At 48.4% G+C, this 25758-nt stretch overlaps 2 protein-coding genes across 3 annotated transcripts in view; one reads left to right on the top strand and one right to left on the bottom strand.

Moving 5' to 3' along the window:
- LOC147095697 (butyrophilin subfamily 1 member A1-like) overlaps positions 1–6772 on the top strand; it is a 50438-nt gene extending 43666 nt beyond the window's left edge. Inside the window, exon 8 of the mRNA XM_085974743.1 lies at positions 883–6772. Within this exon, the coding sequence (XP_085830869.1) occupies positions 883–1421 (539 nt within the window). The 3' untranslated portion in view covers positions 1422–6772. The remainder of the gene's footprint in view (positions 1–882) is intronic.
- A 685-nt stretch (positions 6773–7457) lies between these two features.
- LOC147095696 (nuclear factor 7, ovary-like) overlaps positions 7458–25758 on the bottom strand; it is a 35155-nt gene continuing 16854 nt past the window's right edge. Inside the window, exons 3-6 of one of the 2 annotated variants that reach the window (XM_085974741.1) lie at positions 17573–17806; positions 16798–16814; positions 16590–16702; positions 7458–8110 (exon numbers count right to left, since the gene is read on the bottom strand). In XM_085974741.1, the coding sequence (XP_085830867.1) occupies positions 7566–8110; positions 16590–16702; positions 16798–16814; positions 17573–17806 (909 nt within the window). In that variant the 3' untranslated portion in view covers positions 7458–7565. The remainder of the gene's footprint in view (positions 8111–16589; positions 16703–16797; positions 16815–17572; positions 17807–25758) is intronic. The other variant, XM_085974742.1, reaches the window with a different exon arrangement.

Genomic DNA, 25758 nt, shown 5'->3' with positions numbered 1-25758 from the left:
GCTGAGGGGTGACCTAATAGAGATCTTTAAAATTATGAGAGGTTTTGATAGAGTGGATACAGAGAGAATGTTTCCACTTGTGGGGAAGAGCATAACTAGAGGCCATCAATATAAGATAGTCACCAAGAAATCCAATAGGGAATTCAGAAGAAACTTCTTTACCCAGAGGATGTTTCCCCTGGCTGGGGGGGGGGGGTCTAGAACGAGGGGTCACAGTCTCAGGATACGGGGTAGGACATTTAGGACTGAGATGAGGAGAAATTTCTTCACTCAGAGGGTGGTGAACCTGTGGAATTCTCTACCACAGAAGGCTGTGGAGGCCAAGTCACTGAATATATTGAAGAAGGAAATAGATAGATTTCTAGACACGAACAGCATCAAGGAGTATGAGGAGAGAGCGGGAATATGGTATTGAGATGGAGGATCAGCCATAATCATATTGAATGGCAGAGCAGGCTCGAAGGGCCGAATGGCCTACTCCTGCTCCTATTTTTCTATGTTTTTTTTTTCTATGGTAAGAATGTGGAACTCGCTACCACAGGGAGTGGTTGAAGTGAATAGTATAGACGCATTTAAGGGGAGGCTGGACAAGCATATGAGGGAGAAGGGAATAGAGGGTTACGCTGATAGAGTTAGATGAGGAAAGACGGGAGGAGGCTCGAGTGGAGCATAAATGCCGGCATGGACTAGTTGGGCCGAATGGCCTGTTTCTGTGCCGTATATCCTATGTAATGTAATCCTGGGAATCTTCCTGGTAGCTTAGTCCCCACATTGGATGGTGCGTTCAGCTACTGAGCTATGAAGTGTGCCAATCAAAGGGCATTTTGGTGTTGAGATTATTCTGATGTGTGAAATGATTTTTTTTTCCTCTCTCTGCTTCAGTTTCTTTGACTCTGGATCGGGACACGGCGAATCCATGGCTCATCCTGTCGGAGGGGTCGGCGAGCGTGTTGGACAGTAACACGCATCAACAGGTCCCCGAAAACCCCAAGCAGTTCCTGGTCAGTCACTGCGTGCTGGCCACTGAGGGCTTCACTTCGGGCAAGCACTACTGGGAGGTGGAGGTGGGCCGGAAGGCCACCTGGGACCTGGGCCTGGCCGGTGAAACCGTCAACAGGAAGGCCAAGGTCAAAGGGGTGCCCGGGCTCAGGCACTGGAGCCTGTCCCACCTCAGCGAGACAGAGTACCAGGCCGTGGACTCGCCCCCCAGGGCCCTGGTGCTGGGCGAGAACCCGACGGTGGTCGGCGTGTACCTGGACTACGAGCGAGGGCAGGTGTCCTTCTTTGACGCAGGCAGCCGGCTGCACCTGTACACGTTTGCCGCTGAATTCGCCGAGAGACTCTACCCCATCTTCTGCCCCGGGCTACACGACTGGCACAAGAACACGGAACCCCTCCATCTGCGCAACCCCAACTCGTAGAGTGGGCGAGCGGCGGGAAGAGTGGCGGATTGAAAAGCGCGGGAAGCGGATCGAGACGGGATACGTTTCTCAGCCGCTCCAATAGGTGAATGTGGTACTGAGCGGTGCGGAGCAGGGAGGTTCCTGGCCCAATATCCCCACCCCCAATCTGTGCAGAGCAAAGCAGCCCAATCCGCCTCCCCAAGTTTGTGCGGTGCTAGCAACAACAACAACTTGCATTTATACAGCGCCTTTAACATAGGAAAACGTCCCAAAATTTCACAGGGGCGTCATCAAACAAAATTTGACACCGAGCCACATAAGGAGCTATTAGGACAGGCAACCGAAAGCTCGGTCAATGAAGTAGGTTTTATGGAGCATCTCAACCAATCTACACACGTATCTCATCGTTGGTGTTCAGAGGGACCTGGGTGTCCTTGTACACGATTCACTGAAAGTTAACATGGAGGTACAGCAAGCAATTAGGAAAGCAAATGGTATGCTGGCCTTTATTTCAAGAGGATTTGCGTATAAGAGTAAAAATGTCTTACTCCAATTATATAGGGCCTTGGTGAGACCACACCTGGAGTACTGTGTACAGTTTTGGTCTCCTTACCTAAGGAAGGATATACTTGCCACAGAGGGAGTGCAATGAAGGTTCACCAGACTGGTTTCTGGGATGGGGGGATTGTCCTATGAGGACAGATTTAGTAGACTGGGCCTATATTCTATAGAGTTTAGAAGAATGAGAGGTGATCTCATTGAAACTTACAAAATTCTTACAGTGCTTGACAGGGTAGATGCAGGGAGGATGTTTCCCCAGGCTGGGGAGTCTAGAACCAGGGGTCACAGTCTCAGAATAAGGGGTCGGCCATTTAGGACGGAGATTAGGAGAAATTTCTTCACTCAGAGGGTGGTGAATCTTTGGAATTCTGTACCCCAGAGGGCTGTGGAGGCTCAGTCACTGGGTATATTCAAGACTGAGATCGATAGGTTTTTTAATATTAAAGGAATCAAGGGATATGGGGATAGTGGAGTTGAGGTAGAAGATCAGCCATGATCTTACTGAATGGCGGAGCAGACTCGAAGGGTCGAATGGCCGACTCCTGCTCCTATTTCTTATATTCTTATCCCGATCTCCATAACCTCCTCCAGGCCTACAACCAATGTTCCCGTTGAATTGCGCGTCTGCGCAGTGGTCTGGAGGTCCCGCGCAGGCCGCTCGCTGGCTTTTCAATGGGGAAAAACTGCACCTGCGCGCGATAATTTGAATGGGCCGCGCAGCCCACTAAAGGGGCCAAACACCCCCCCCAAAAAATAAAAATTAGCGGGACCATTACCCACAACTCCTCCGAGATCTCTGCGTTCCTCCAACTCTGGTCTCTTGTGCATCCTCCACGACCTACGCTCCGCCACTGGCGGCCGTCCCTTCAGCCGTCTAGGCCCTAAGCTCAATAATTCCCTCCCCAAACCTCTTTGCTTCCTCCTTCAAGACTTTGCCTAAAATCTACCTCTTGGACCAAGCTTTTGGTCATCTGTCCCAATAACTCCTTTTGGTGGCTCGGTGTCAGATTTTTTGTCTCATTTGCGCACCCGTGAAGCAACTGGGATGTTTTATGATGTGACGGGCATTATATAAAGGCAAGTTGTAAATCATAGTTATACAGCACAGAAAGAGACCGTTCGGCCCATCGTGTCCGCGCCGGCCATCAAGCCCTATCTATCCTAATCCCATTTTCCAGCACTTGGTCCGTAGCCTTGTATGCTATGGCATTTCAAGTGCTCATCTAAATGCATCTTGAATGTTGTGAGGGTTCCTGCCTCTACCACACATTCAGGCAGAGTTCCAGATTCCAACCACCCTCTGGGTGAAAAAGTTTTTCCTCAAATCCCCTCTAAACCTCCTGCCCCTTACCTTGAAACTGTGCCCCCTGGTTATTGACCCCACTACTAAGGGGAAAAGTTCCTTTCTATCTACCCTATCTATGCCCCATATAATTTTGTACACCTCAATCAGGTCCCCCCTCAGCCTTCTCTGCTCTCAGGAAAACAACCCCAGCCTGTCCAGTCTCTCATAGCTGAAGCGCTCCAGCCCAGGAAACATCCTGGTGAATCTCCTCTGCACCCTCTCCAATGCAATCACATCCTTCCTATAGTGTGGCGACCAGAACTGCACACTGTTTTCCAGCTGTGGCCTAACTAGCGTTTTGTACAGCTCCATCATAACCTCCCTGCTCTTATATTCTATGCCTCGGCGAATCACAGAAATCCCACAGTGCAGATAGAGGCCATTTCGGCCCATCGAGCCTGCACCGACACACATCCCACCCGATCCCCGTAACCCCTACACCAACACATATCCCACCCTATCCCCGTGAAGGCAAGTATCCCATATGCCTTTTTAACCACCTTATCTACCTGTCCTGCTGCCTTTAGGGATCTATGTACATGCACACCAAGGTCCCTCTGATCCTCTATCCTTCCTAGGATCCTACCATTCATTGTGTATTCCCTTGCCTTGTTAATCCTCCCAAAATGCATCACCTCACACTTGTATAATCTGCTTTACAACACCAGCAGCATCAGCTATTTCTGTTTCCCTGTAGTTTGTAACGTAGACACTCGGTGCTGAAACTTTCGCTTCAGTGCCCCTATCGGCACATGACAAGAAGCCGTACCCGGAGCCCCACCCGCGTCGCTTTCCGGTTAATTGTTGTAAAATAGTCGGCTGGGAGGACGGCATTTCCTAGCGCAGGCTTGCGACCTACTCTAGGATTGTTGGGGCAAAAATCCCAGCCTGGATCCCGGGAAGTGGAGCAGAGCTGGACCCGCGTGGTGCTGGAACAGGCAGGAAGTGAAAGGACAGCAACTCCGAGCCGGTCAGAAGGCGGCTGAAGATAGCGCACCGTGGAAAAATGTTCACTGGGGTGAGAGGGCACCAAGTGTTAAGGTTTGGGGCTTCAGAGGCCTAATAAAAAGAAGCCCCTCCCCCACCCTGTGATGTGCGGAATTACCCCTCGCCCCGTCCAAGAGGTTATAGAAGTTCGGACATGAGACTTATGAGAAATTACCCCAGACACACGGGTTCTGTCTTTAACCTTTTATTGTTCCTAAGACAGATTCAAAACCCCAACCACTATTCGAGCAGTTCACTAATAATATTACAGGAAATCAGACACACAAGCACCCGCCGATGATCGGTCCAGTGTTGATTGTAGGTCCTCGTAAGCAAAAACACTGGCCAGGCGCCTCCTTCCTCCGACTGCAGCCTGATCCTCGTGGGTGAGATGACCGGCCAGGCCCCTCCTTCCTCCGACTGCAGCCTGATCCTCGTGGGCGAGATGACCGGCCAAGACACCTTCCTCTGACTGCAGCCTGATCCTGGTGGGCGAGATGACCGGCCAGGCCCCTCCTTCCTCCGACTGCAGCCTGATCCTCGTGGGCGAGATGACCGGCCAAGGCCCCTCCTGATCGCAGCCTGATCCTCGTGGGCGAGATGACCGGCCAAGACACCTTCTGACCGCAGCCTGATCCTCGTGGGCGAGAGGACTGGCCCAGCCACCTTCCTCTGACTGCAGCCTGATCCTCGTGGGTGAGATGACCGGCCAAGACACCTTCTGACCGCAGCCTGATCCTCGTGGGCGAGAGGACTGGCCCAGCCACCTTCCTCTGACTGCAGCCTGATCCTCGTGGGCGAGAGGACTGGCCCAGCCACCTTCCTCTGACTGCAGCCTGATCCTCGTGGGCGAGATGACTGGCTATGCCCCTCCTGACCGCAGCCTGATCCTCATGGGTGAGATGACCGGCCAAGACACCTTCTGCTGACCGCAGCCTGATCCTTGTGGGCGAGAGGACCGGCCAGGACACCTTCCTCTGACTGCAGCCTGATCCTCGTGGGTGAGATGACCAGCAAGGCCCCTCCTGACTGCAGCCTGATCCTCGTGGGCAAGAGGACTGGCCAAGGCCCCTCCTGACTGCAGCCTGATCCTCGTGGGTGAGAAGACTGGCCAGGACACCTTCCTCTGACTGCAGCCTGATCCTCGTGGGCGAGAGGACCGGCCAGGACACCTTCCTCTGACTGCAGCCTGATCCTCGTGGGCGAGATGACCGGCCAGGCCCCTCCTGACCCTCGTGGGTGAGATGAAAGGCCAAGACACCTTCCTCTGACTGCAGCGCTGTTACTCTTTAGCCACTATGTTTTATACAGCTTTCCTTGCCTTTTGCAGTAAATCATTCATTCAGAGATAGTGAAATGTTCCTTTAATGTTGGTCTGAGCTGGCAAACATTTACATTAACTTATCTTGTGTGTCTATCCATTAGTTGTCCTTTCCACAGCCCAAAATTGTTCATTCACTCCTAAAGTTTACAAAAGTGGCAGAAAACCACTAGGTTAGGTTCATGAGTTACGTCGTCGTATTCTGCATTTCAAAACTTCAAAGGTTTGACTTCTCCCCTCAGAAAGAGCCATCATGTCTGCATTCTCAGGAGGTTTGTTTCTCTCTGTTGACTATCACTACCCGCTGCAGCCACAACCATGATTCCTGCCTCATCAGTGAAAGACTGCTCGTTACATTCACTAACTTTACTTCACTTTGTTAAACCTTTTCACCTGGCAAAGCATTTCAAGAAATATTAAATTTAAGGGTCTGTATCTACTTTCTACAACCCTATTCCTGAATATAAGGAAGGATGGGACAGGAGAAAAGACCTCATCATGGACTCCACCCATTTAACCTGAGGGAATAGTCTATGATTGGGAGAAGGGGCCATTCACCCCATTGGGCCTGTGCTTGTTCCTCCCATCAGTGCTCGCTCTCTAATTCCATTCCCCAATACCCTCAGTATTTCCTTTTCAAGTATTCATCTAATCCTCACTTAACAAGAGTGATCGAATCGATAGTCGTTTGCGGTAACAGAATATCCTAAACCATTTGTGTGCAAGAATCTCATCAGGCTCCCCCCCCTCTTCCTTTGAGACTCAATACTAATGGTTTGGGCCCCCACTTATGAAGTTACCAAACAGTGGAAATACTCTTGCCCCAATTCACACTCGAGCCCTTTCACCATTTGGAAAACCTTTATCAGAGCCCCCCCCCACCCGATCTCTTATGTTTGACTGAACACAGCCCAAGTTTATTTAATTGCTCCAAAGGTTCTCAGTAAAAGCTCCTTACCCAGTTCTAGAAAATAATCAGTTTAAAGGGCATGAGCCGCTCTGTTGAGACGGTGGTTGTGATTCGCCGGCTAAATGTGGCCCATTAGTTGAATGTGTGTACAGCTCAGGCCCTGTTGTCTGGTCCGTGCTGCTCCATATTGGTTTGTACCTGATCATTTCTTGCAAATAAACTGCTACCACAGTTGGCTAATATAAGTTTGTTTCGCTCCTTTTGTTAATTTTTCCCCCCCCTTTCCCCTCAAAGTGCTGACTGTTGCTGGGGGTTTGGTTCCGAAGTTGGCTGGTAACCCTGGAGTATTGCACACAGATGGCCGTGTTTCCTCCTCAACGAGGAGGTTATTGAACTATGGTGGACAACACGACTGATTCCAGCCTGGACCAATACCCACAAATGTGTAAACTGGCTCGTACACCTCACCCCAACCAACTCACCCACCCCCCCGACCTCCTCGCGCCCCCTCGCTCCACCCGCCGACGACCTCGCGTCACCCCAGCTGTCCCTCCTGACTACCTCACCCTCCTCGCCCCCACCGACAACCTAGACCCCCGCCGACATCCTCGCCCCCCCCTCACCCCAGCCGTCGACCTCCTCACGCCCCCTCACCCCACCAAACCCCGCTGACCACCTCACCCCATCCGCCGACCTCGCGCCCCCCTCACCCCAGCCACCAACCTCCTCGTGCCCCCTCACCCCACCAAACCCCTTGTGTCTCAGTGACCAGAACCAGACAGTGTTGACCAGTGGCAGGTACCACTCGTGCTGCATTATCAACATGTGCAACAATGAAAGGCCAAACTGTCTTCTCCCCAACCTTAAAAAGCACCAATCACTGAGCCCCTCCAGCCTACAATAGCTTGATCATGTAGTAGATAGGAAGTATACAAGCCATAACATATTTAATAGAGACAATGACAAAATCTAGTACAGGTAATCAGTTGCAATTCAGACAGTAAGAAAGACAGCAGGCTCACAAGGGAGGGGAAAAGGTTACAGCTTCAGTGTGCACAGGGTGAGGCCCTCGGCATTGCCAGTGCAGCTGTTTAAATACGGACTGAAGTAGGGTAGGACTCTCTCAGTGAACGTATCCTTGAAGGTGTAGAGATGGGACAGGTTGTCGGCGTTGTAGAAGGACACTTGTCCTCCCTCGAAGTCCAGGTAGACTCCCACTTTCTTGGGTTTCACCCTCAGGGGGAGGGGGACAGCGGGCCAGTCGAGAGCTTTGTACTCGTCTCCGTTCCGCAGCCAGAGAGCCCAGTAGCCGTCCACAGGAGACAGGGTGATCCGGCCTTTCTTTTGGATGGACTCCTTGGCCACCCCCAAGTCCCAGGCCGTCTTGCTCCCCACCTCGACCTCCCAGTAGTGTCGCCCGGACGTGAAGCCCTGAGCTGCCAGGATGTTGACGCAGGGGTTGAACCTCTCCACAGTGTGAAGCTGCTGCTGAATGGTGTCGGTCAGTCTCACGTGGGTCAGGTCCTCAGAGACCAGGAGCTTTTGGTGTGCTGAGCTCGGATCGAAGGTCAGAGAGGCAGGGACTAGAAAGAGGAAAATAAATTAAGGTTAAACAGAATGGTTCCGGGGATGGGGGATCTTAGTTACACGGACAGGTTGGCGAAGCTGGATTTGTTTTCATTAGAGAAACGAAGGTTGAGGGGTGATTTGATAGAGGTGTACAAGATTATGACGGGTTTGGATAGACTAGACGGGGAAAGGCTGTTCCCACTAATTGATGGTACAAGGACTAGGGGACACAGATTTAAGGTTTTGGGCAAGAGATACAGGGGGGATGTGAGGAAAAACTTTTTTTACGCAGCCAGTGGTGATGACCTGGAACTCGCTGCCGACGGAAGTGGTGGAAGCGGAGACACTCAATGTTTTCAAGGGGAGACTGGATAGGCACTTGAGGGAAATAAACTTGCAGGGCTACGGGGATAGAGCGGGGGAATGGGACTGACTGGATTGCTCCGCAGTGAGCCGGCACGGACTCGATGGGCCGAATGGCCTCCTTCTGTGTCATTATGACTCTGACTGTATAACACTGATCAGCAACCTGTTCGTAGCATCTTACAGCACAGAAGGAGGCCATTCAGCCCATCAAGCCTGCATTGGTTCTTTGGTAGAGCAATCCAATTAGTCCCCTACTCTTTCCCCACAGCCCTGCATTTTTTTCCTTGAAGAATTTATCGAATTCCCTTTTGAAAGTTACTATTGAATCTGCTTCCACTGCCCTTTCAGGCAGCGCATTCCAGCTCACAAAAAATGTTTCCTTATGTCGCCTCTGGTTCTTTTGCCAATCACCTTAAATCTGTGTCCTCTGGTTACCGACCCTTCTGCCACTAGAAACAGTTTCTCTCTGTCTACTCTATCAAAACCATTCATGATTTTGAACACCTCTATCAAAACTTCTCAACCTTCTCTGCTCTAAGGAGAACAACCCCAGCTTCTCCAGTCTCTCCACATAACTGAAGTCCCTCATCCCTGGTACCATTCCAGTAAATCTCCTCCGCACCCCCTCCAAGGCCTTGACATCCTTCCTAAAGTGTGGTGCCCAGAATTAGACAATACTCCGGCTGAGGCCTAACCAGTGTTTTATAAAATGTTCAGCATAACTTCCTTGCTTTTGTACTCTGTTCCTCTTAATAAAGAGAAGGATCACACATGTTCTCCAATGTTCCACCCCATTTATATATAAGTTAATCTGGCGTCAGCCATGGCTCAGTTGGTAGCACGATTGCCCGAGTCGGAAGATTGCCGGGTCAAGTCCCGTTCGAGACGTGAGCACATAATCTAGGCTGAAACTCCAGTGCAGTACTGAGGGAGTGCTGCACTGTCAGAGATCCCGTCTTTTGGATGAGACATAGAATTCACAGCACAATCAGACCATCCGGCTTAACTGGTCTGTGCTGGCATTTATGCTCCACATGAGCCTCTTCCTAACCCTCTTCATCTCACACCTTTCTGTTCCTTTCTCCCTTGTGTTTATCTGGCTTCCCCTTAAATGCATCTATGTTATTCACCTCATCCACTCCCTGTGGTAGCGAGTTCCACATTCTCGCCCGAGTAAAGAAGTTTCTCCTGAATTCCCTGTTGGATTTATTAGTGACTCTTATATTTATGGCCTCTCATTTTGGACTCATCCACAAGTGGAAACATCATCATCCAGCATAGACTGGTTGGGCTGAATGGCCTGTTTCTGTGCCGTATATCCTGTGTAATCTCTACATTTACCTTATTGAACCCGTCATAATCTTAAAATCCCTCAGGTCACCCCTCAGTCTTCTCTTTTCTAGAGGAAAGAGCCCCAGGCTGTTCATTCTTGCCCAATAGGTATAACCTCTCAGTTCTGGTATCATTCCAAGTAAATCTTTTTTGCAACTCCTCCAGTGCCTCCATCACTTTTGTAATATGGAGACCAGAACTGTGCACAGTGCTCCAAGTGTGGTCTAACCAAGGTATAGAGAGACCAGAACTGTGCACAGTGCTCCAAGTGTGGTCTAACCAAGGTATATGGAGACCAGAACTGTGCACAGTACTCCAAGTGTGGTCTAACCAAGGTATATGGAGACCAGAACTGTGCACAGTGCTCCAAGTGTGGTCTAACCAAGGTTCTATATAAATTTAATATAACTTCTCTGCTTTTCAAGTCCATCCCTCTAGAAATGAACCCCAGTGCTTTATTTGCATTTTTATGGCCTCGTTAACCTGTGTTGCTACTTTTAATGATCTGTTCTCCCTGATTCCTCTGCTCCTCTCCCCCATTCAGATTCTGATTTTACAAGGACTATGTGGCCTCCTTATTCCTTCTACCAAAATGTACCTCACACTTCTCTGTACTGAAAATCATTTGCAATTTACTTGCCCATTCTGCAAGTTAAACGGAGGCTCCGTCTGCCCTCAGGTGGATGTAAAAGACCCCATGGAACTATTTTGAAGAGGAGCAGGGGGAGTTCTCCCTGGTGTCCTGGGTCAATATTTATCCCTCAACCATCACTAAAAACAGATTAACTGGTCATTATCACATTCCTTTCCATCTCCTTTTGCCTCGCACCATCATCCCTTTTGTCTCTTAATCTCTCCGGCCTTCCATCCTATCACAGACCTTCCCTTTTATTCTTTCCACCCCTCCCCCCTCTCCCTGCGCCTGCACTTGTTTAAAAACCTGTTACATCTCCAACTTTTTCCAGTTCGGACGAAGGGTCACCGACCTGAAACGTTAACTCTGTTTCTCTCTCCACAGATGCTGCCTGACCTGCTGAGTATTTCCAGCATTTTCTGTTTTTATCACATTACTGTTTGCTGTCGTGTTTCCTACATTAGAACAGCGACTGTGTTTCAAAATCGGTTGTAAAGCGCTTTGGGATGTCCCGAGGCCACGAAAAGAGCTGTATAAATGCAAGTTCTTTATTTTAGGGCTGGTCATGACCCATGAAAAGCTGCTGGAGAGTTGTAGAAACCCAACTCAATCACTACTGACCTCCAGGGAAAGGGACCTGCCTGAACAGATAAGCTCCCTGTGCCCGTTTCAATGTGGTTTTGATCCAGTCACAGTTCAGTGAGACCAATGAAATATGTGAATTGTAATTGAGAAATTTGATTTGATCTCAGGAAATCCAATAGGGAATTCACGAGAAACTTTTTTTTTTTAAACCAGAGAATGGAAACCATTGGAGGAGGCAGAAGGCATGGCTGAGATACTAAATGAGTACTTTGCATCGGTGTTTACTAAGGAAGAGGACTTGGCCAAAGCTATGGTAAACGAGGAGGGATACTGGAGGAATTAAAGATAGATAAAGTGGTATTATAAAGACTGGCAGTACTTATATAGGTAAGTCACCTGGTCCGGATGGGATGCATCCGAGGTTGCTGAGGGAAGTAAGGGTAGAAATTATGGAGGTGCTGGCCACAATCTTCCAATCCTCCTTAGATACAGGGGTGGTGCCAGAGGACTGGAGGATTACTCGTTCAAAAAAGGAGAGCAGGATAAACCTGGCAATTACAGGCCAGTCAGGTTAACCTTGGTGGTGGGGAAGCATTTAGATATAATAATCCCGGAGAAAATTAACAGCCACTTGGACAAGCATGGACTAATAGAGAGACAACATGGATCTGTTAAGAGCAAATCGTGTTTGACTAACTTGATTGAGTTTTTTGATGAGGTAAGAGAGAGGGTGGATGAGGGCAGTGCAGTTGATGTTATGTATATGGACCTTCAAAAGGTGTTTGATAAAGTATCACATAAGAACATAAGAAATAGGAGCAGGAGTCGACCAATCGGCCCCTCAAGGCTGCTCCACCATTCAATAAGATCGTGGCTGATCCAATCTTGGGCTCAGCACCACTTTCCCACTCTCCCCATACCCCTCGACTCCCCTGTAGTTCAAATGTCTGTCAATCTCCGCCGTGAATATATTCACTGACTCCGCCTCCACAGCTCTCTGGGGTAGAGAATTCCAGAGATTCACCACCCTCTGAGAAGAAATTCCTCCTCATCTCTGTCTTAAATGGGTGACCCCTTATTCTGAAACTATGCCCCTAGTTCTAGATACCCCCACTAGGGGAAACATCCTCTCAGCATCTACCCTGTCAATCCCCCTCAGAATCGTATATGTTTCAATAAGATCACCTCTCATTATTCTAAACTCCAATGAGTATAGGCCCAACCTGCTCAACCTTTCCTCATACATCAACCCCTTCATCCCAGGAATCAACCTCGTGAACCTTCTCTGAACTGTCTCCAATGCAAGTATATCCTTCCTTAAATATGGAGATCAAAACTGTGAGCAGTACTCCAGGTGTGGTCTCACCAAAGCCCTGTAAAGTTGCATCAAAACTTCCCTACTTTTATACTCCAGCCCCCTTGCAATAAAGGCCAACATTCCATTAGCCTTCCTAATTGCTTGCTGTAACAGCATGCTAACTTTCTGTGTTTCATGTACGAGGATACCCCAGATCCCTCGGTACCGCAGCATTCTGTAGTCTCTCTCCATTTAAATAATTTGCTTTTTCATTCTTCCTACCAAAGTGGATAACCTCACATTTTCCCACATTATACTCAATCTGCCAAATTTTTGCCCACTTACTTAACCTATCGATATCCCTTTGCAGACTCTGTGTCCTCCTCACGACTTGCTTTCCCATCTATCTTTGTATCGTCAGCAAATTTGGCTACAGTACACTCGGTCCCTTCATCCAAGTCATTAATATAGATTGTAAATAGTTGAGGCCCCAGCACTGATCCTAGTGGCACCCCACTAGGTACTGATTGCCAACCGGAAAATGACCCATTTATCCCGACTCTATGTTTTCTATTAGTTAGCCAATCCCCTATCCATGCTAATATATTACCCCCAATTCCGTGAGCTCTTATCTTATGCAGTAACCTTTAATGTGGCACCTTATCGAATACCTTCTGGAAATCCAAATACATACTAGGCTGGCCAGCAAAATTGAAGCCCATGGGATAAAAGGGGCAGTAGCTGCATGAATACAAAATTGGCTAAGGGATAGAAAACAGTAGTGGTGAATGGCTGTTTTTCAGACTGGAGAGGGGTATACGGTGGCGTTCCCCGATGTTCAGTACTTAAATGTTCCCTTCAAGCTGCGTGGCCACGCACGCTCTGGAGCTTCCGTGCGGCCTGTTAAAGGGGCCACGCGACCCCAATAAAATTAGCGGGAACATTGACTACTGCTGTTTTTGATATACATTAATGACTTGGACTTGGGGGTGCGGGGCACAATTTCGAAATTTGCAGATGACACGAAATTTGGAAGTGTAGTAAAGAATGAGAAAGATAGTAATAGACTTAAAGACAGACAGACAGGCTGGTGGAATGGGCGGACACATGGCAGATGAAATTCAACGCAGAGAAGTCCGCGGTGATACATTTTGGTAGGAAGAATGAGGAGACACAATACACTAAATGGTACAATTTTAAAGGGGATGAAAGAACAGAGACCTGGGGGTGCTGGTGCACAAATCTTTGAAGGTGGCAGGACAGGTTAAAGCAGCATGTGATCCTGGGCTTTATAAATAGAAGCAGAGTACAAAAGCCAGGAAGTTATGCTAAAACTTTATAAAACACTCGTTCGGCCCCAGCTGCAGAACTATGCCCAATTCTGGGCACCACACTTTAGGAAGGATGTGAAGGCTTTGGAGAGGGTACAGAAAAGATTTACTAGACTGGTTCCAGGGGTGAGGGAATACAGTTACGTTGATAGACTGGAGAAGTTGGGGTTGTTCTCCTTGGAGCAGAGAAGGTTAGAGGAGATTTGATAGAGGTGTTTAAAATCATGGAGGATTTAGGTCAAGTAAATAAGGAGAAATGGTTTCCAATGGCTGAAGGGTCGATAATCAGAGGGCACAGATTTAAGGTGATTGACAAAAGAACCAGAGGTGACATGAGGAAAAACTTTTTTATGCAATGAATGGTTAGGATTTGGAATGCACTGCCTGTTGGGGTGGTGGATACAGATTCAATGGTAGCCTTCAAAAGGGAATTGGATAAATACTTGAAGGAGAAAAAATTGCAGGGATGTGGGGAAAGAGCGGGGGAGTGGGACTAACTGGATTGGTCTTCGAAAGAGTCAGCGCAGACTCGATGGGCAGAATGGCCTCCTTCTGTGGTGTACTATTCTACGATTCTATGATATTTACTCTGTATCTAACCCATACTGTACCTGCCCTGGGAGTGTTTGATGGGACAGTGTAGAGGGAGCTTTACTCTGTATCTAACCCGTGCTGTACCTGACCTGGGAGTGTTTGATGGGACAGTGTAGAGGGAGCTTTACTCTGTATCTAACCTGTGCTGTTCCTGCCCTGGGAGTGTTTGATGGGACAGTGTAGAGGGAGCTTTACTCTGTATCTAACCCGTGCTGTACCTGTCCTGGGAGTGTTTGATGGGATGATATAGCAGGAACCTTTACTTTGTACCCGACCCAGGCACTGGTGCCTGAAGTGGGAAATTCTTCCATTCTCCTGCACCATCTCTCACCTTACAACTTGGAACAAATTATGGCTGTGTAAAGAGACAGCAAAACATCAAGGATAACGCCAAGCTTTAATAGTAGGAAGACATGTCAAATAAAGTGTGATAAGGGGCACCGACATTCGCCTGTGGGAGCAAGAGGGAGATGAAGAGTTGTATTGTTTACAGTCCTAAGAGTGAGAACAAGGCAAAATTGCGCAGCATGTGCGACTGCAGGAAGGCTTTTCATCAGCTGCAGGTACTTGGGGTTGTTTAGTCCAGCTCTGAATTAAAGCTCCTAGGGGGCTAAATTCGGGTGATTTGCGCCTCCCATTAGCACCCTAAGAGGGCACAAATCAACTAGCACCTGGGTGAATTTCGCAGGAGGCGTTAGCGGCGGTGGCAATGACATCATCACCATGTGCAGCGCCCCGCTGGCGCCCCGGCTGTAAGATTGGGTGACGCCCCCCCTACTTACCGCCGGACGCCATGTCCGCCGGGGTCAGGGGGAGCCTAACTGCGGCCGGGGCAGCGCTAGTGAAAGGAGAGGGGCCCCCTGTTGCTGTCTCCGGCCCCCGTGAAGCCCCCCATCGGGGTGCCAGCTGCTCTCCGTGAGTCTGGCACTCCTCGAGTGCCAGGCTCATTTGGCGGCTCTCCCGATCCCTGGTGGCCCAGCTGGGTGCCGGGACGCGCTGTGCCAGTCCCCTCCCCTTTAATGGGAGACGGGTCAAGAAGGTAACAGCCCATGGGATCCAGGGCAACTTGGCATATTGGATCCAAAATTGGCTTGGAGGCAGAGGGTGATGGTCGAAGGTTGTTTTTGTGACTGGAAGCCTGTGTCCAGTGGTGTACCGCAGGGATCGGTGTTGTGTCCTTTGCTGTTTGTAGTGTACATTAATGATTTAGATATGAATGTAGGAGGTATGATCAGTAAGTTCGCAGATGACACTCAAATTGGTGGGGTGGTAAATAGCAAGGAGGGAAGCCTCAGGCTACAGGATGATATAGATGGGTTGGTTAGATGGGCAGAAGAGTGGCAAATGGAATTTAACCCTGAAAAGTGTGAGGTGATGCATTTTGGGAAGACTAACAAGGCAAGGGAATACACAATGAAGGATCCTAGGAAGGACAGAGGATCAGAGGGACCTTGGTGTGCATGTATAGATCCCTGAAGGCAACAGGACAGGTAGATAAGGTGGTTAAAAAGGCATATGGGATACTTATATTCTATGCCTCGGCTAATGAAGGCAAGAGCAGGGAGGTTATGATGGAGCTGTACAAAACGCTAATTAGGCCACAGCTGGAGTACTGTGTGCAGTTCTGGTCGCCACACTATAGGAAGGATGTGATTGCATTGGTGAGGGTGCAGAGGAGATTCCCCAGGATGTTACCTGGGCTGGAGCACTTCAGCTATGAAGAGAGACTGGACAGGCTGGGGTTGCTTTCCTTGGAGCAGAGAAGGCTGAGGGGGGACCTGATTGAGGTGTACAAAATTATGAGGGGCATAGATAGGGTGGATAGAAAGGAACTTTTCGTAGACGGGTCAATAACCAGGGGGCATAGTTTCAATGTAAGGGGCAGGAGGTTTAGAGTGGATTTGAGGAAGAACTTTTTCACCCAGAGGGTGGTTGGAATCTGGAACTCACTGCCTGAAAGGGTGGTAGAGGCAGGAACCCTCACAACATTCAAGAAGCATTTAGATGAGCACTTGAAACGCCATAGCATACAAGGCTACGGACCAAGTGCTGGAAAATGGCATTAGAATAGACAGGGCTTGATGGCCGGCGCAGACACGATGAGCCGAAGGGACTCTTTCTGTGCTGTATAACTCTATGATTCTATGTACCGCAGCACATTGTGCTGTGGCACGTAGCGCCACGATATTGGCTCTCAGCACCCCAAGAGGGATACGGGGGGGGGAGGGGCTTCCAGTAGTGCCCCTCCTCCCTCTCGGGCACTACCTGGGAAAATCCGCCGCGGGGGCGCTAACTTTTTCGGGGTGCTATTCAATTTTTACCCCCAAGTAAATCAAAGAAAATGGTCCATCTACCTGGGCTGATGAAGTCCTTCATTTTTTTCCACACTTTGTACTGCAGAGGTCCCTTGAATACTCCCAGAGGCAGGTCAATCAACACTTCATTGGGCATCTGGATCTCCTCAGGCCTGTGGACATGGTCAGTGTTGGTAAAGTTGGAGCGCAACAGGAACAAGAACCGCTACCAGATCAGTAAGAGGGTCGACAGAGATTGGATACCTACCATAGACTGCTTACTTCCTGAAATCACAAAAGAGAGAGAGAGATGTTACTTTGACATTGTTAATGTTTCATCCAAACTGGCCAACTCATACCTGGACAACTCTATACATGGACAAAACAAGTTGAAGTATTGTGTGGTGAAATATGCAATGGACTCATGAAGGTCAGCTGAATGGTTTTGATAGAGTAAATAGGGAGAAACTGTTTCCACGGGCAGGAGGCTCAGTAACCAGAGGGCACAGATTGAAGGTCATTGGCAAAAGAACCACAAGGAGAGATGAGGAGAATTTCTATTTAAACACAGCGAGTTTTTAATGATCTGGAAGGCATTGCCTGAAAGGGTGGTGGAAGCAGATTCAATAGTAACTTTCAAATCCTTCCATGGCCTTGCCCCGCCCCATCTTAGTAACCTCCTCCATCCCTACAAGCCCCCGAGATCTCTGCGTTCCTCCAATTCTGGCCTCTTGTGCATCCCTGATTTTATTTGCTCCACCCTTGGCGGCCGTGCCAAGTTCTAGAATTCTCTCCCTAAACCCCTCTCCTTTAAGACGCTGCTTAAAACCTACCTCCTTGACCAAGCTCTTGGTCGCCAGTCCCAATATCTCCTGATGTGGCTCGGTGTCAAATTCTGTTCGATAATCGCTCCTGTGAAGCGCCTTGGGATGTTTTACTACATTAAAGGCGCTGTATAAATGCAAGGTGTTGTTGAGCCAGTGCTTGCTGATCACCCCTGCCCATTCTAGAGCGTAACCCTTTAGAACTCTCCCCGTCTTTACCTGCAGGAACTCAATGTCGTTGTGCTGAGTCTGATGTATGTTCAGCTTTGTCAGCTGAGTTTCCAGGGAGATCAGACCTTCCTGGACTTTCTGCAGGTTCTCTCGGATCTGGTTCAAAATGGAGTTCTCGTGCTCAGCCAACTCCCGAGTCAAACTTTCCTCCCTCTCCTGCAGAAAACCGTGCATTTGAGCAAACTCCTCCTTAACGTGAGTTAACAGCACCTCAGAATTTTTCTATAAAAAGGAAAAAGTAAAGAATGGGCTTCTTTTTCTTTTAAATATAAAGAAAGGAAGGAATAATTTGTATTTCTACAGTGCTTTTCATGACCTTGGGATGTCCCAAAGCTCTTTACAACCAATGAAGTACTTTTGGAGTGGTGTCACTGTTGTGATGGAAGAGATGCAGCAGCCAATTTGCACACAGCAAGCTGCCACAAGCAGCAATGTGATAATGACCCTGATAATCTGTAAGGATGTTGGTTGAGGGATAAATATTGGCCCCAGGACACCGGGAAGAACTCCCCAACTCCACTTTGAAATAGTGCTGTGGGATCTTTTACATCCACCTGAGCGAGCAGACGGAGCCTCGTCATCCAGTGCAGCGCTCCCTCTGGGAGTGTCGGCCTGGATCTTGTGCTCAAAGTCTCTGGAGTGGGACTCGACCCCACGACTCTGAGGCAAGTGTGCTACCCACTGAGCCACGGCTGACACTTAAGATGAACAGTTGAATCTATGATCTGAACCAGATGACTGGTAGGGAGATTTAGTTAGCATCGCTTTTTAAGTATTTATCCTTTTGAAAGTTACTATTGAATCTGCTTCCATCACCCTTTCAGGCAGCGCATTCCAGATCATAAGAGCTTGATGCGTGAAAAAAATTGTCCTCATCTCCCCTCTGGTTGTTTTGAAAATGATCTTAAATCTGTCCTTTGGTTACCAATCTTTCTGCCAGTAGAAACAGTTTCTACTTATTTACTCGAGGGAACAATAGCATAGTGGTTATGTTCCTGGACTAGTGATCCAAAGGCCTGGACTAATGATCCATGTAACTGGCAGATTGTCGAAAAACTCATCTAGTTCACTGATGTCCTTTAGGAACGGAAATCTGCCACCCTTACCCGGTCTGGCCTATATGTGACTCCAGACCCACAGCAATGTGGTTGACTCTTAATTGCCACTCAGTTGTCAAGCCGGCAGCTCACCACCACCTTCTCAAGGGATGGGCAATAAATGCTGGCCTTACCAGCGATGTCCACATCCCATGAATGAATAAAAAGAACTATCAAAATCCTTCATAATTTTGAGTATCTCCATTAAATCTCCCCTTAAACGTCTCTGCTCCATGGGGAACAATCCCAGCTTCTCCGGTCTCTTCACATAATTGAAGTCCCTCATCCCCGGAACCATTCTGGTAAATCTCCTCCGCACCCGCTACAAGGCCTTGACATCCTTCCTAAAGTGCGGTGCCCAGAATTGGACACAATACCTCAGCTGGGACCTAATCAGTGTTTTATAAAGGTTTAACTTAACTTCCTTGCTTTTGTACTCAATGCCTCTATTTATAAAGGCAAGTATGCTTTTTTTTTTAAAAAAGAGACCTTATTAACATGTCCTTCTACCTTCAAAGATTTGGGTACGTACATCCCTAGGTCTTTCTGTTCCTGCACCCGCTTTAGAATTGTACCATTTAGTTCATATTGCCACTCCTCATTCTTCCTACCAAAATGTATCATTTTACCCTTCTCTGCATTAAATTTCATCTGCCATGTGTCTGCCCATTTCACCAGCCTGTCTCTGTCCTCCTGAAGTCTGTTGCTATCCTCCTCACTCTTTACTCCAGGGGTTCGCAACCTTTTTGCTTCGGAGGAGCCTCCCCCCCCCCCCAACCACCCCCTCTTCCTCCCCCCCCCCCAACCCACCACCACCCCCCCTTCCTCCCCCCCCAACCCACCACCACCCCCCCTTCCTCCCCCCCCAACCCACCACCACCCCCCCTTCCTCCCCCCCCAACCCACCACCACCCCCCCTTCCTCCCCCCCACCCACCACCCCCCTTCCTCTCCCCCCCACCCCCTCCCACCCCCCTTCCTCTCCCCCCCACCCCCTCCCACCCCCCTTCCTCCCCCCCACCCACCACCACCCCCCCTTCCTCTCCCCCCACCCCCTCCCGTGTTACAAAAATTTTGCAGAGTCCCTGTAGCACCACAAGCTTTTTTCCCTGTGTAAAATGTAGTTATACAATTAAGCAGGTGTATTTATTTATTATTGTTTTACTTAATGTGAAACTTGTTGCTGGTGCTGGACATAACTGCCAGACTGGGTCTGCGACAGGTGGTGAGAACCAAGAGGGAAAAACCTACCTGATCTCGTCCTCACCAATCTACCTGTTGCAGATGCATCTGTCCATGACAGCATTGGTGGAAGTGACCACCGCACAGTCCTTGTGGAGACGAAGTCCCGTCTTCATGTTGAGGATACCCTCCACCGTGTTGTGTGGCACTACCACCGTGCTAAATGGGACAGATTTCGAACAGATCTGGCAACTCAAAACTGGGCATCCATGAAGCGCTGTGGGCCATCAGCAGCAGCAGAATTGTATTCAACCACAATCTGTAACCTCATGGCCCGGCATTATCCCTCACTCTACCATTACCATCAAGCCGGGAGATCAACCCTGGTTTAACGAAGAGTGCAGGAGAGCATGCCGGGAACAGCACCAGGCATACCGAAAAATGAGGCGTCAACCTGGTGAGGCTACAACACAGGACTACTTGCATGCCAAACAACGGAAGCAACATGCGATAGACAGAGCTAAGCGATCTCACAACCATCGGATCAAATCAAAGCTCTGCAGTCCTGCCACATCCAGTCGTGAGTGGTGGTGGACAATTAAACAGTTAACAGGAGGAGGAGGCTCCAAAAATATCCCCATCCTCAATGATGGTGGAGCCCAGCACGTGAGTGTAAAAGACAAGGCTGAAGCATTTGCAACTATCTTCAGCCAGAAGTGCCGAGTGGATGATCCATCTCGGCCTCCTCCTGAGGTCCCCAGCATCACAGATGCCAGTCTTCAGCCCATTCAATTCACTCCACGTGATGTCAAGAAACGGCTGAAGACACTGGATACTGCAAAGGCTATGGGCCCCAACAACATTCCGGCAATAGTACTGAAGACTTGTGCTCCAGAACTAGCTGCACCCCTAGCCAAGCTGTTCCAGTACAGCTACAACACTGGCATCTACCCGGCAATGTGGAAAATTGCCCAAGTATGTCCTGTCTACAAAAAGCAGGACAAATCCGACCCAGCCAATTACCGTCCCATCAGTCTACTCTCAATCATCAGCAAAGTGATGGAAGGTGTCGTCGACAGTGCTATCAAGCGGCACTTACTCAGCAATAACCTGCTAACTGACGCCCAGTTTGGGTTCCACCAGGGCCACTCAGCTCCTGACCTCATTACAGCCTTGGTCCAAACATGGACAAAAGAGCTGAACTCAAGAGGTGAGGTGAGTGTAACTGCCCTTGACATCAAGGCAGCATTTGATCGAGTGTGGCATCAAGGAGCCCTAGCAAAACTGAAGTCAATGGGAATCAAGGGGAAAACTCTCCATTGGTTGGAATCATACCTAGCACAAAGGAAGTTGGCTGTGGTTGTTGGAGGTCATTCATCTCAATCACATGACATCACTGCAGGAGTTCCTCAGGGCAGTGTCCTAGGCCCAACCAGCCTCAGCTGTTTCATCAATGACCTTCCCGCCATCATAAGGTCAGAAGTGGGATGTTCGCTGATGATTGCACACTGTTCAGCACCATTTGAGACTTGTCAGATACTGACGCAGTCCGTGTCCATATGCAGCAAGACCTGGACAACATTCAGACTTGGGCTGACAAGTGGCAAGTAACATTCGCACCACACGACCTAGGAGTGAGCAGCGAGGTCAGGAGGAGGAGCTATAACCCGGCAGCGACCAGAGGCCCGAGTACAGCATCGGACCTAGGAGTGAGCAGCGAGGTCAGGAGGAGGAGCTATAACCCGGCAGCGACCAGAGGCCCGAGTACAGCATCGGACCTAGGAGTGAGCAGCGAGGTCAGGAGGAGGAGCTATAACCCGGCAGCGACCAGAGGCCCGAGTACAGCATCGGACCTAGGAGTGAGCAGCGAGGTCAGGAGGAGGAGCTATAACCCGGCAGCGACCAGAGGCCCGAGACCAGCATCGGACCTAGGAGTGAGCAGCGAGGTCAGGAGGAGGAGCTATAACCCGGCATAAAAACCAGCGGCAGCGACCAGAGGCCCGAGACCAGCATCGGACCTAGGAGTGAGCAGCGAGGTCAGGAGGAGGAGCTATAACCCGGCAGCGACCAGAGACATACCAAATCAACAACAGAGGAGAGAGGTAAAAAATAATCCAAGAGTGACGTCACCAGGAAGCAGGTAAGTGATTGGTTGGATTGGTTGGTGAGTATTTCTTCTTTTTATTACAAGCTTAAATTCGGCGGTTTTTTTCTAGGGTCTGTGCTGTAAGGGAGACAGTTGGTTAACCATTAAACTGGTGTAATTTAGAGGGATTGATTTAATTTAAATCCAATTAATTAAATAATTTTTTTTATAATTAATTACATAGAATGGAGCAGATGTGTTACTGTTGCGAGATGTGGGAGCCGGTAGACCCCATTGAGGCTAACGGTGATTACATCTGTGACAAGTGTCTGCTGCTACAGGATCTCCAGCTCCGTGTTGATGAGCTGGAGTCTGAGCTTCAGATACTGCGACACATCAGGGAGGAGGAGAAGTACCTGGACTCTGTGTATCAGGAGGTGGTCACACCTATGAAGTTAATTAATTCAGATGTAGCCCATGGTCAGGGACAGGACGGTGTGACTACGAGTGAGGCAGGTACGGGGATCCAGAAGGTAGTGTTGGAGGAGCCACAGCCCTTGCTCTTGTCCAACAGGTTCGAGCTTCTTACTCCCTGTGGGGACGGAAGCAGGGGCTGCAGGGAGGATGAGCAACCTGGCCACAGCACCGTGGAGAGGGGGGCCATTCAAGAGGGGGGAGTAAATAGAAATGTTGTAGTGGTAGGGGATAGTATTATTAGGGGGATAGATAGAGTTCTCTGCAGCCAAGAGCGAGAGTCCCATAGGCTGTGTTGCCTACCCGGTGCCAGGGTTAAGGACATCTCCTCTGGGCTGGAGAGAAACTTGGAGTGGGAGGGGGAGGATCCAGTTGTCGTGGTCCATGTTGGTACCAACGACATAGATAGGACAAGGAAGGAGGTTCTGCTGAGGGAGTTTGAGCAGCTAGGGGCCAAATTAAAAAGCAGAACCACAAGGGTAATAATCTCTGGATTATTACCTGAGCCACGAGCGAATTTGGCTAGGACAAATAAAATAAGAGAGTTAAATGCGTGGCTCAAAGACTGGTGTGGGAGAAATGGGTTTTGCTTCCTGGGACACTGGCACCAGTACTGGGACAGGAGGGAGCTGTTCCGTTGGGACGGGCTTCACTTGGCCAGTGCTGGGACTAGAGTCCTGGCGGATCATATAACTAGGGCTGTAGAGAGGGCTTTAAACTAACTAGTGGGGGGAGCTTCCTAGAGAACAAATAATAAAAATGACAACAGAGAAGGTCAAAGACTTAGGTAGCAGTGGGGAAATTAAAAACCAGAGCGTGTCAGGAAGGGGCAGAAGGTATGGAGTAAAAGGTAAAGTAATAAAAAGGGCAAAAGCAGGAACTAAGTGTCACAAAACATATTTGAAAGTTCTCTATCTGAATGCACGTAGCATTCGTAACAAAATAGACGAGTTAAAGGCACAAATAACTACATATGGGTATGATCTTGTGGCCATTACAGAAACATGGCTACAGGGTGACAATGCCTGGGAATTAAACATACCAGGTTATTTAACAATCAGGAAGGACAGGCAGGAAGGGGAGGTGGGGTGGCTATGTTAATAAAGGAAGGAATCACTGTAATACAGAGAAATGATATTGGGTCAAAAGATCAGGATAATGAAACAGCTTGGGTGGAGATAAGGAATAATAAGGGGAAAAAAACACTAGTGGGCGTAGTATATAGGCCTCCGAACAGTCGCAACTCGGTTGGACGGAGTATCAATGAGGAAATAGTTGAGGCTTGTAATAAGGGAACATCTATAATTATGGGGGATTTTAACTATCATATAAATTGGACGAATCAAATTGGGCAGGGCTGCCTTGAGGATGAGTTCATTGAGTGTATTAGGGATGGGTTTCTTGAGCAGTATGTAACTGAACCAACCAGGGGGCAAGCAACCTTAGATCTGGTCCTGTGTAACGAGACAGGATTAATTAAAAATGTCCTAGTAAAGGATCCCCTTGGAATGAGTGACCATAACATGGTTGAATTCCATATTCAGTTAGAGGGTGAGGAGGTTGTATCTCAAACAAGCGTGCTAAGCTTGAATAAAGGAGACTATGAAGGTATGAGAGCGGAATTGAGTAAAGTGGATTGGGAAAATAGGTTAAAGGATAAGACGATACATGATCAGTGGTGTACATTTAAGGAGTTATTTTACAACTTCCAAAAAAAGTATATTCCACTGAGAAAAAAAGGGTGTAAAAGAAAAGACAGCCATCCGTGGCTAAGTAAAGAAATTAAGGATAGTATTCGACTAAAAACAAGGGCATATAAGGTAGCCAAATCTAGTGGGAGGATAGAGGATTGGGAAAACTTTAAAAGACAGCAAAAAATAACAAAAAGATTGATTAAGAAAGGGAAGATAGATTATGAAAGTAAATTAGCAAAAAATATAAAGACAGATAGTAAGAGTTTTTATAGTTATATAAAAAGAAAAAGGGTGGCTAAAGTAAATGTTGGTCCCTTAGAGGATGTGACCGGGAAATTAATGGTGGGAAATATGGAGATGGCAAAAACACTGAATGAATATTTTGTATCAGTCTTTACAGTAGAGGACACCAAGAATGTCCCAACACTTGACAAGCAGGGGGCTATGGGGGGGGGGGGGAGGAGATAAACACGATCAAAATCACTAAGGAAGTGGTACTCGGTAAAATAATGGGACTCAAGGCGAATAAATCACCTGGACCTGATGGCTTACATCCTAGGGTCTTGAGGGAAGTGGCGGTAGGGATTGTGGATGCATTGGTAATAATCTTCCAAAACTCCCTGGACTCAGCAAAGGTCCCGGCAGACTGGAAAACTGCTAATGTAACACCCTTATTTAAAAAGGGCAGCAGACAGAAGGCTGGAAACTATAGACCGGTTAGCCTAACATCTGTGGTAGGTAAAATTTTGGAGTCCATTATTAAGGAGACAGTAACAGGACATTTGGATAATCATAATTTAATAAGACAAAGTCAGCATGGTTTTATGAAGGGGAAGTCATGTTTGACAAATTTGCTGGAGTTCTTTGAGGAAGTAACATATAGGGTGGATAAAGGTGAACCAGTGGACGGAGTGTATTTAGACTTCCAAAAGGCATTTGACAAGGTGCCACACAAAAGATTATTGCTTAAGATAAAAAATCACGGGATTGGGGGTAATATTCTGGCATGGATAGAGGATTGGCTATCTAACAGAAGGCAGAGAGTTGGGATAAATGGTTCATTCTCAGACTGGCAATCAGTAACCAGTGGTGTTCCGCAGAGGTCAGTGCTGGGTCCCCAACTCTTTACAATCTATATTAACGATTTGGAGGAGGGGACCGAGTGTAACACATCAAAGTTTGCAGATGATACTAAGATGGGAGGGAAAGTAGTGAGTGAGGAGGACATAAAAAACCTGCAAGGGGACATAGACAGGCTAAGTAAGTGGGCAGAGATTTGGCAGATGGAATACAATACTGTAAAGTGTGAGGTTATGCACTTTGGCAGGAAAAATCGTAGAGCAAGTTATTATCTTAATGGCAAGAAACTTGAAAGTACTGAAGTACAAAGGGATCTGGGGGTCCTGGTGCACGAAACTCAAAAGGTTAGTATGCAGGTGCAGCAAGTGATTAAGAAGGCCAATGGAATGTTGGCTTTCATTGCTAGGGGGATAGAATATAAAAATAGGGAGGTATTGCTTCAGTTGTACAAGGTATTGGTGAGACCGCACCTGGAATACTGCATACAGTTTTGGTGTCCATACTTAAGAAAGGACATACTTGCTCTCGAGTCAGTACAAAGAAGGTTCACTCGATTAATCCC

Source organism: Somniosus microcephalus, unplaced genomic scaffold (genome assembly GCF_052327205.1).
Source record: "Somniosus microcephalus isolate GS21.2 unplaced genomic scaffold, FLI_Smic_1.0 unresolved_chr1, whole genome shotgun sequence".
NCBI classification, from domain to species: Eukaryota; Metazoa; Chordata; class Chondrichthyes; order Squaliformes; family Somniosidae; genus Somniosus; species Somniosus microcephalus.
Note: the sequence above shows the minus strand (reverse complement) of the source record. Positions and strands in the feature narration are given on the sequence as shown.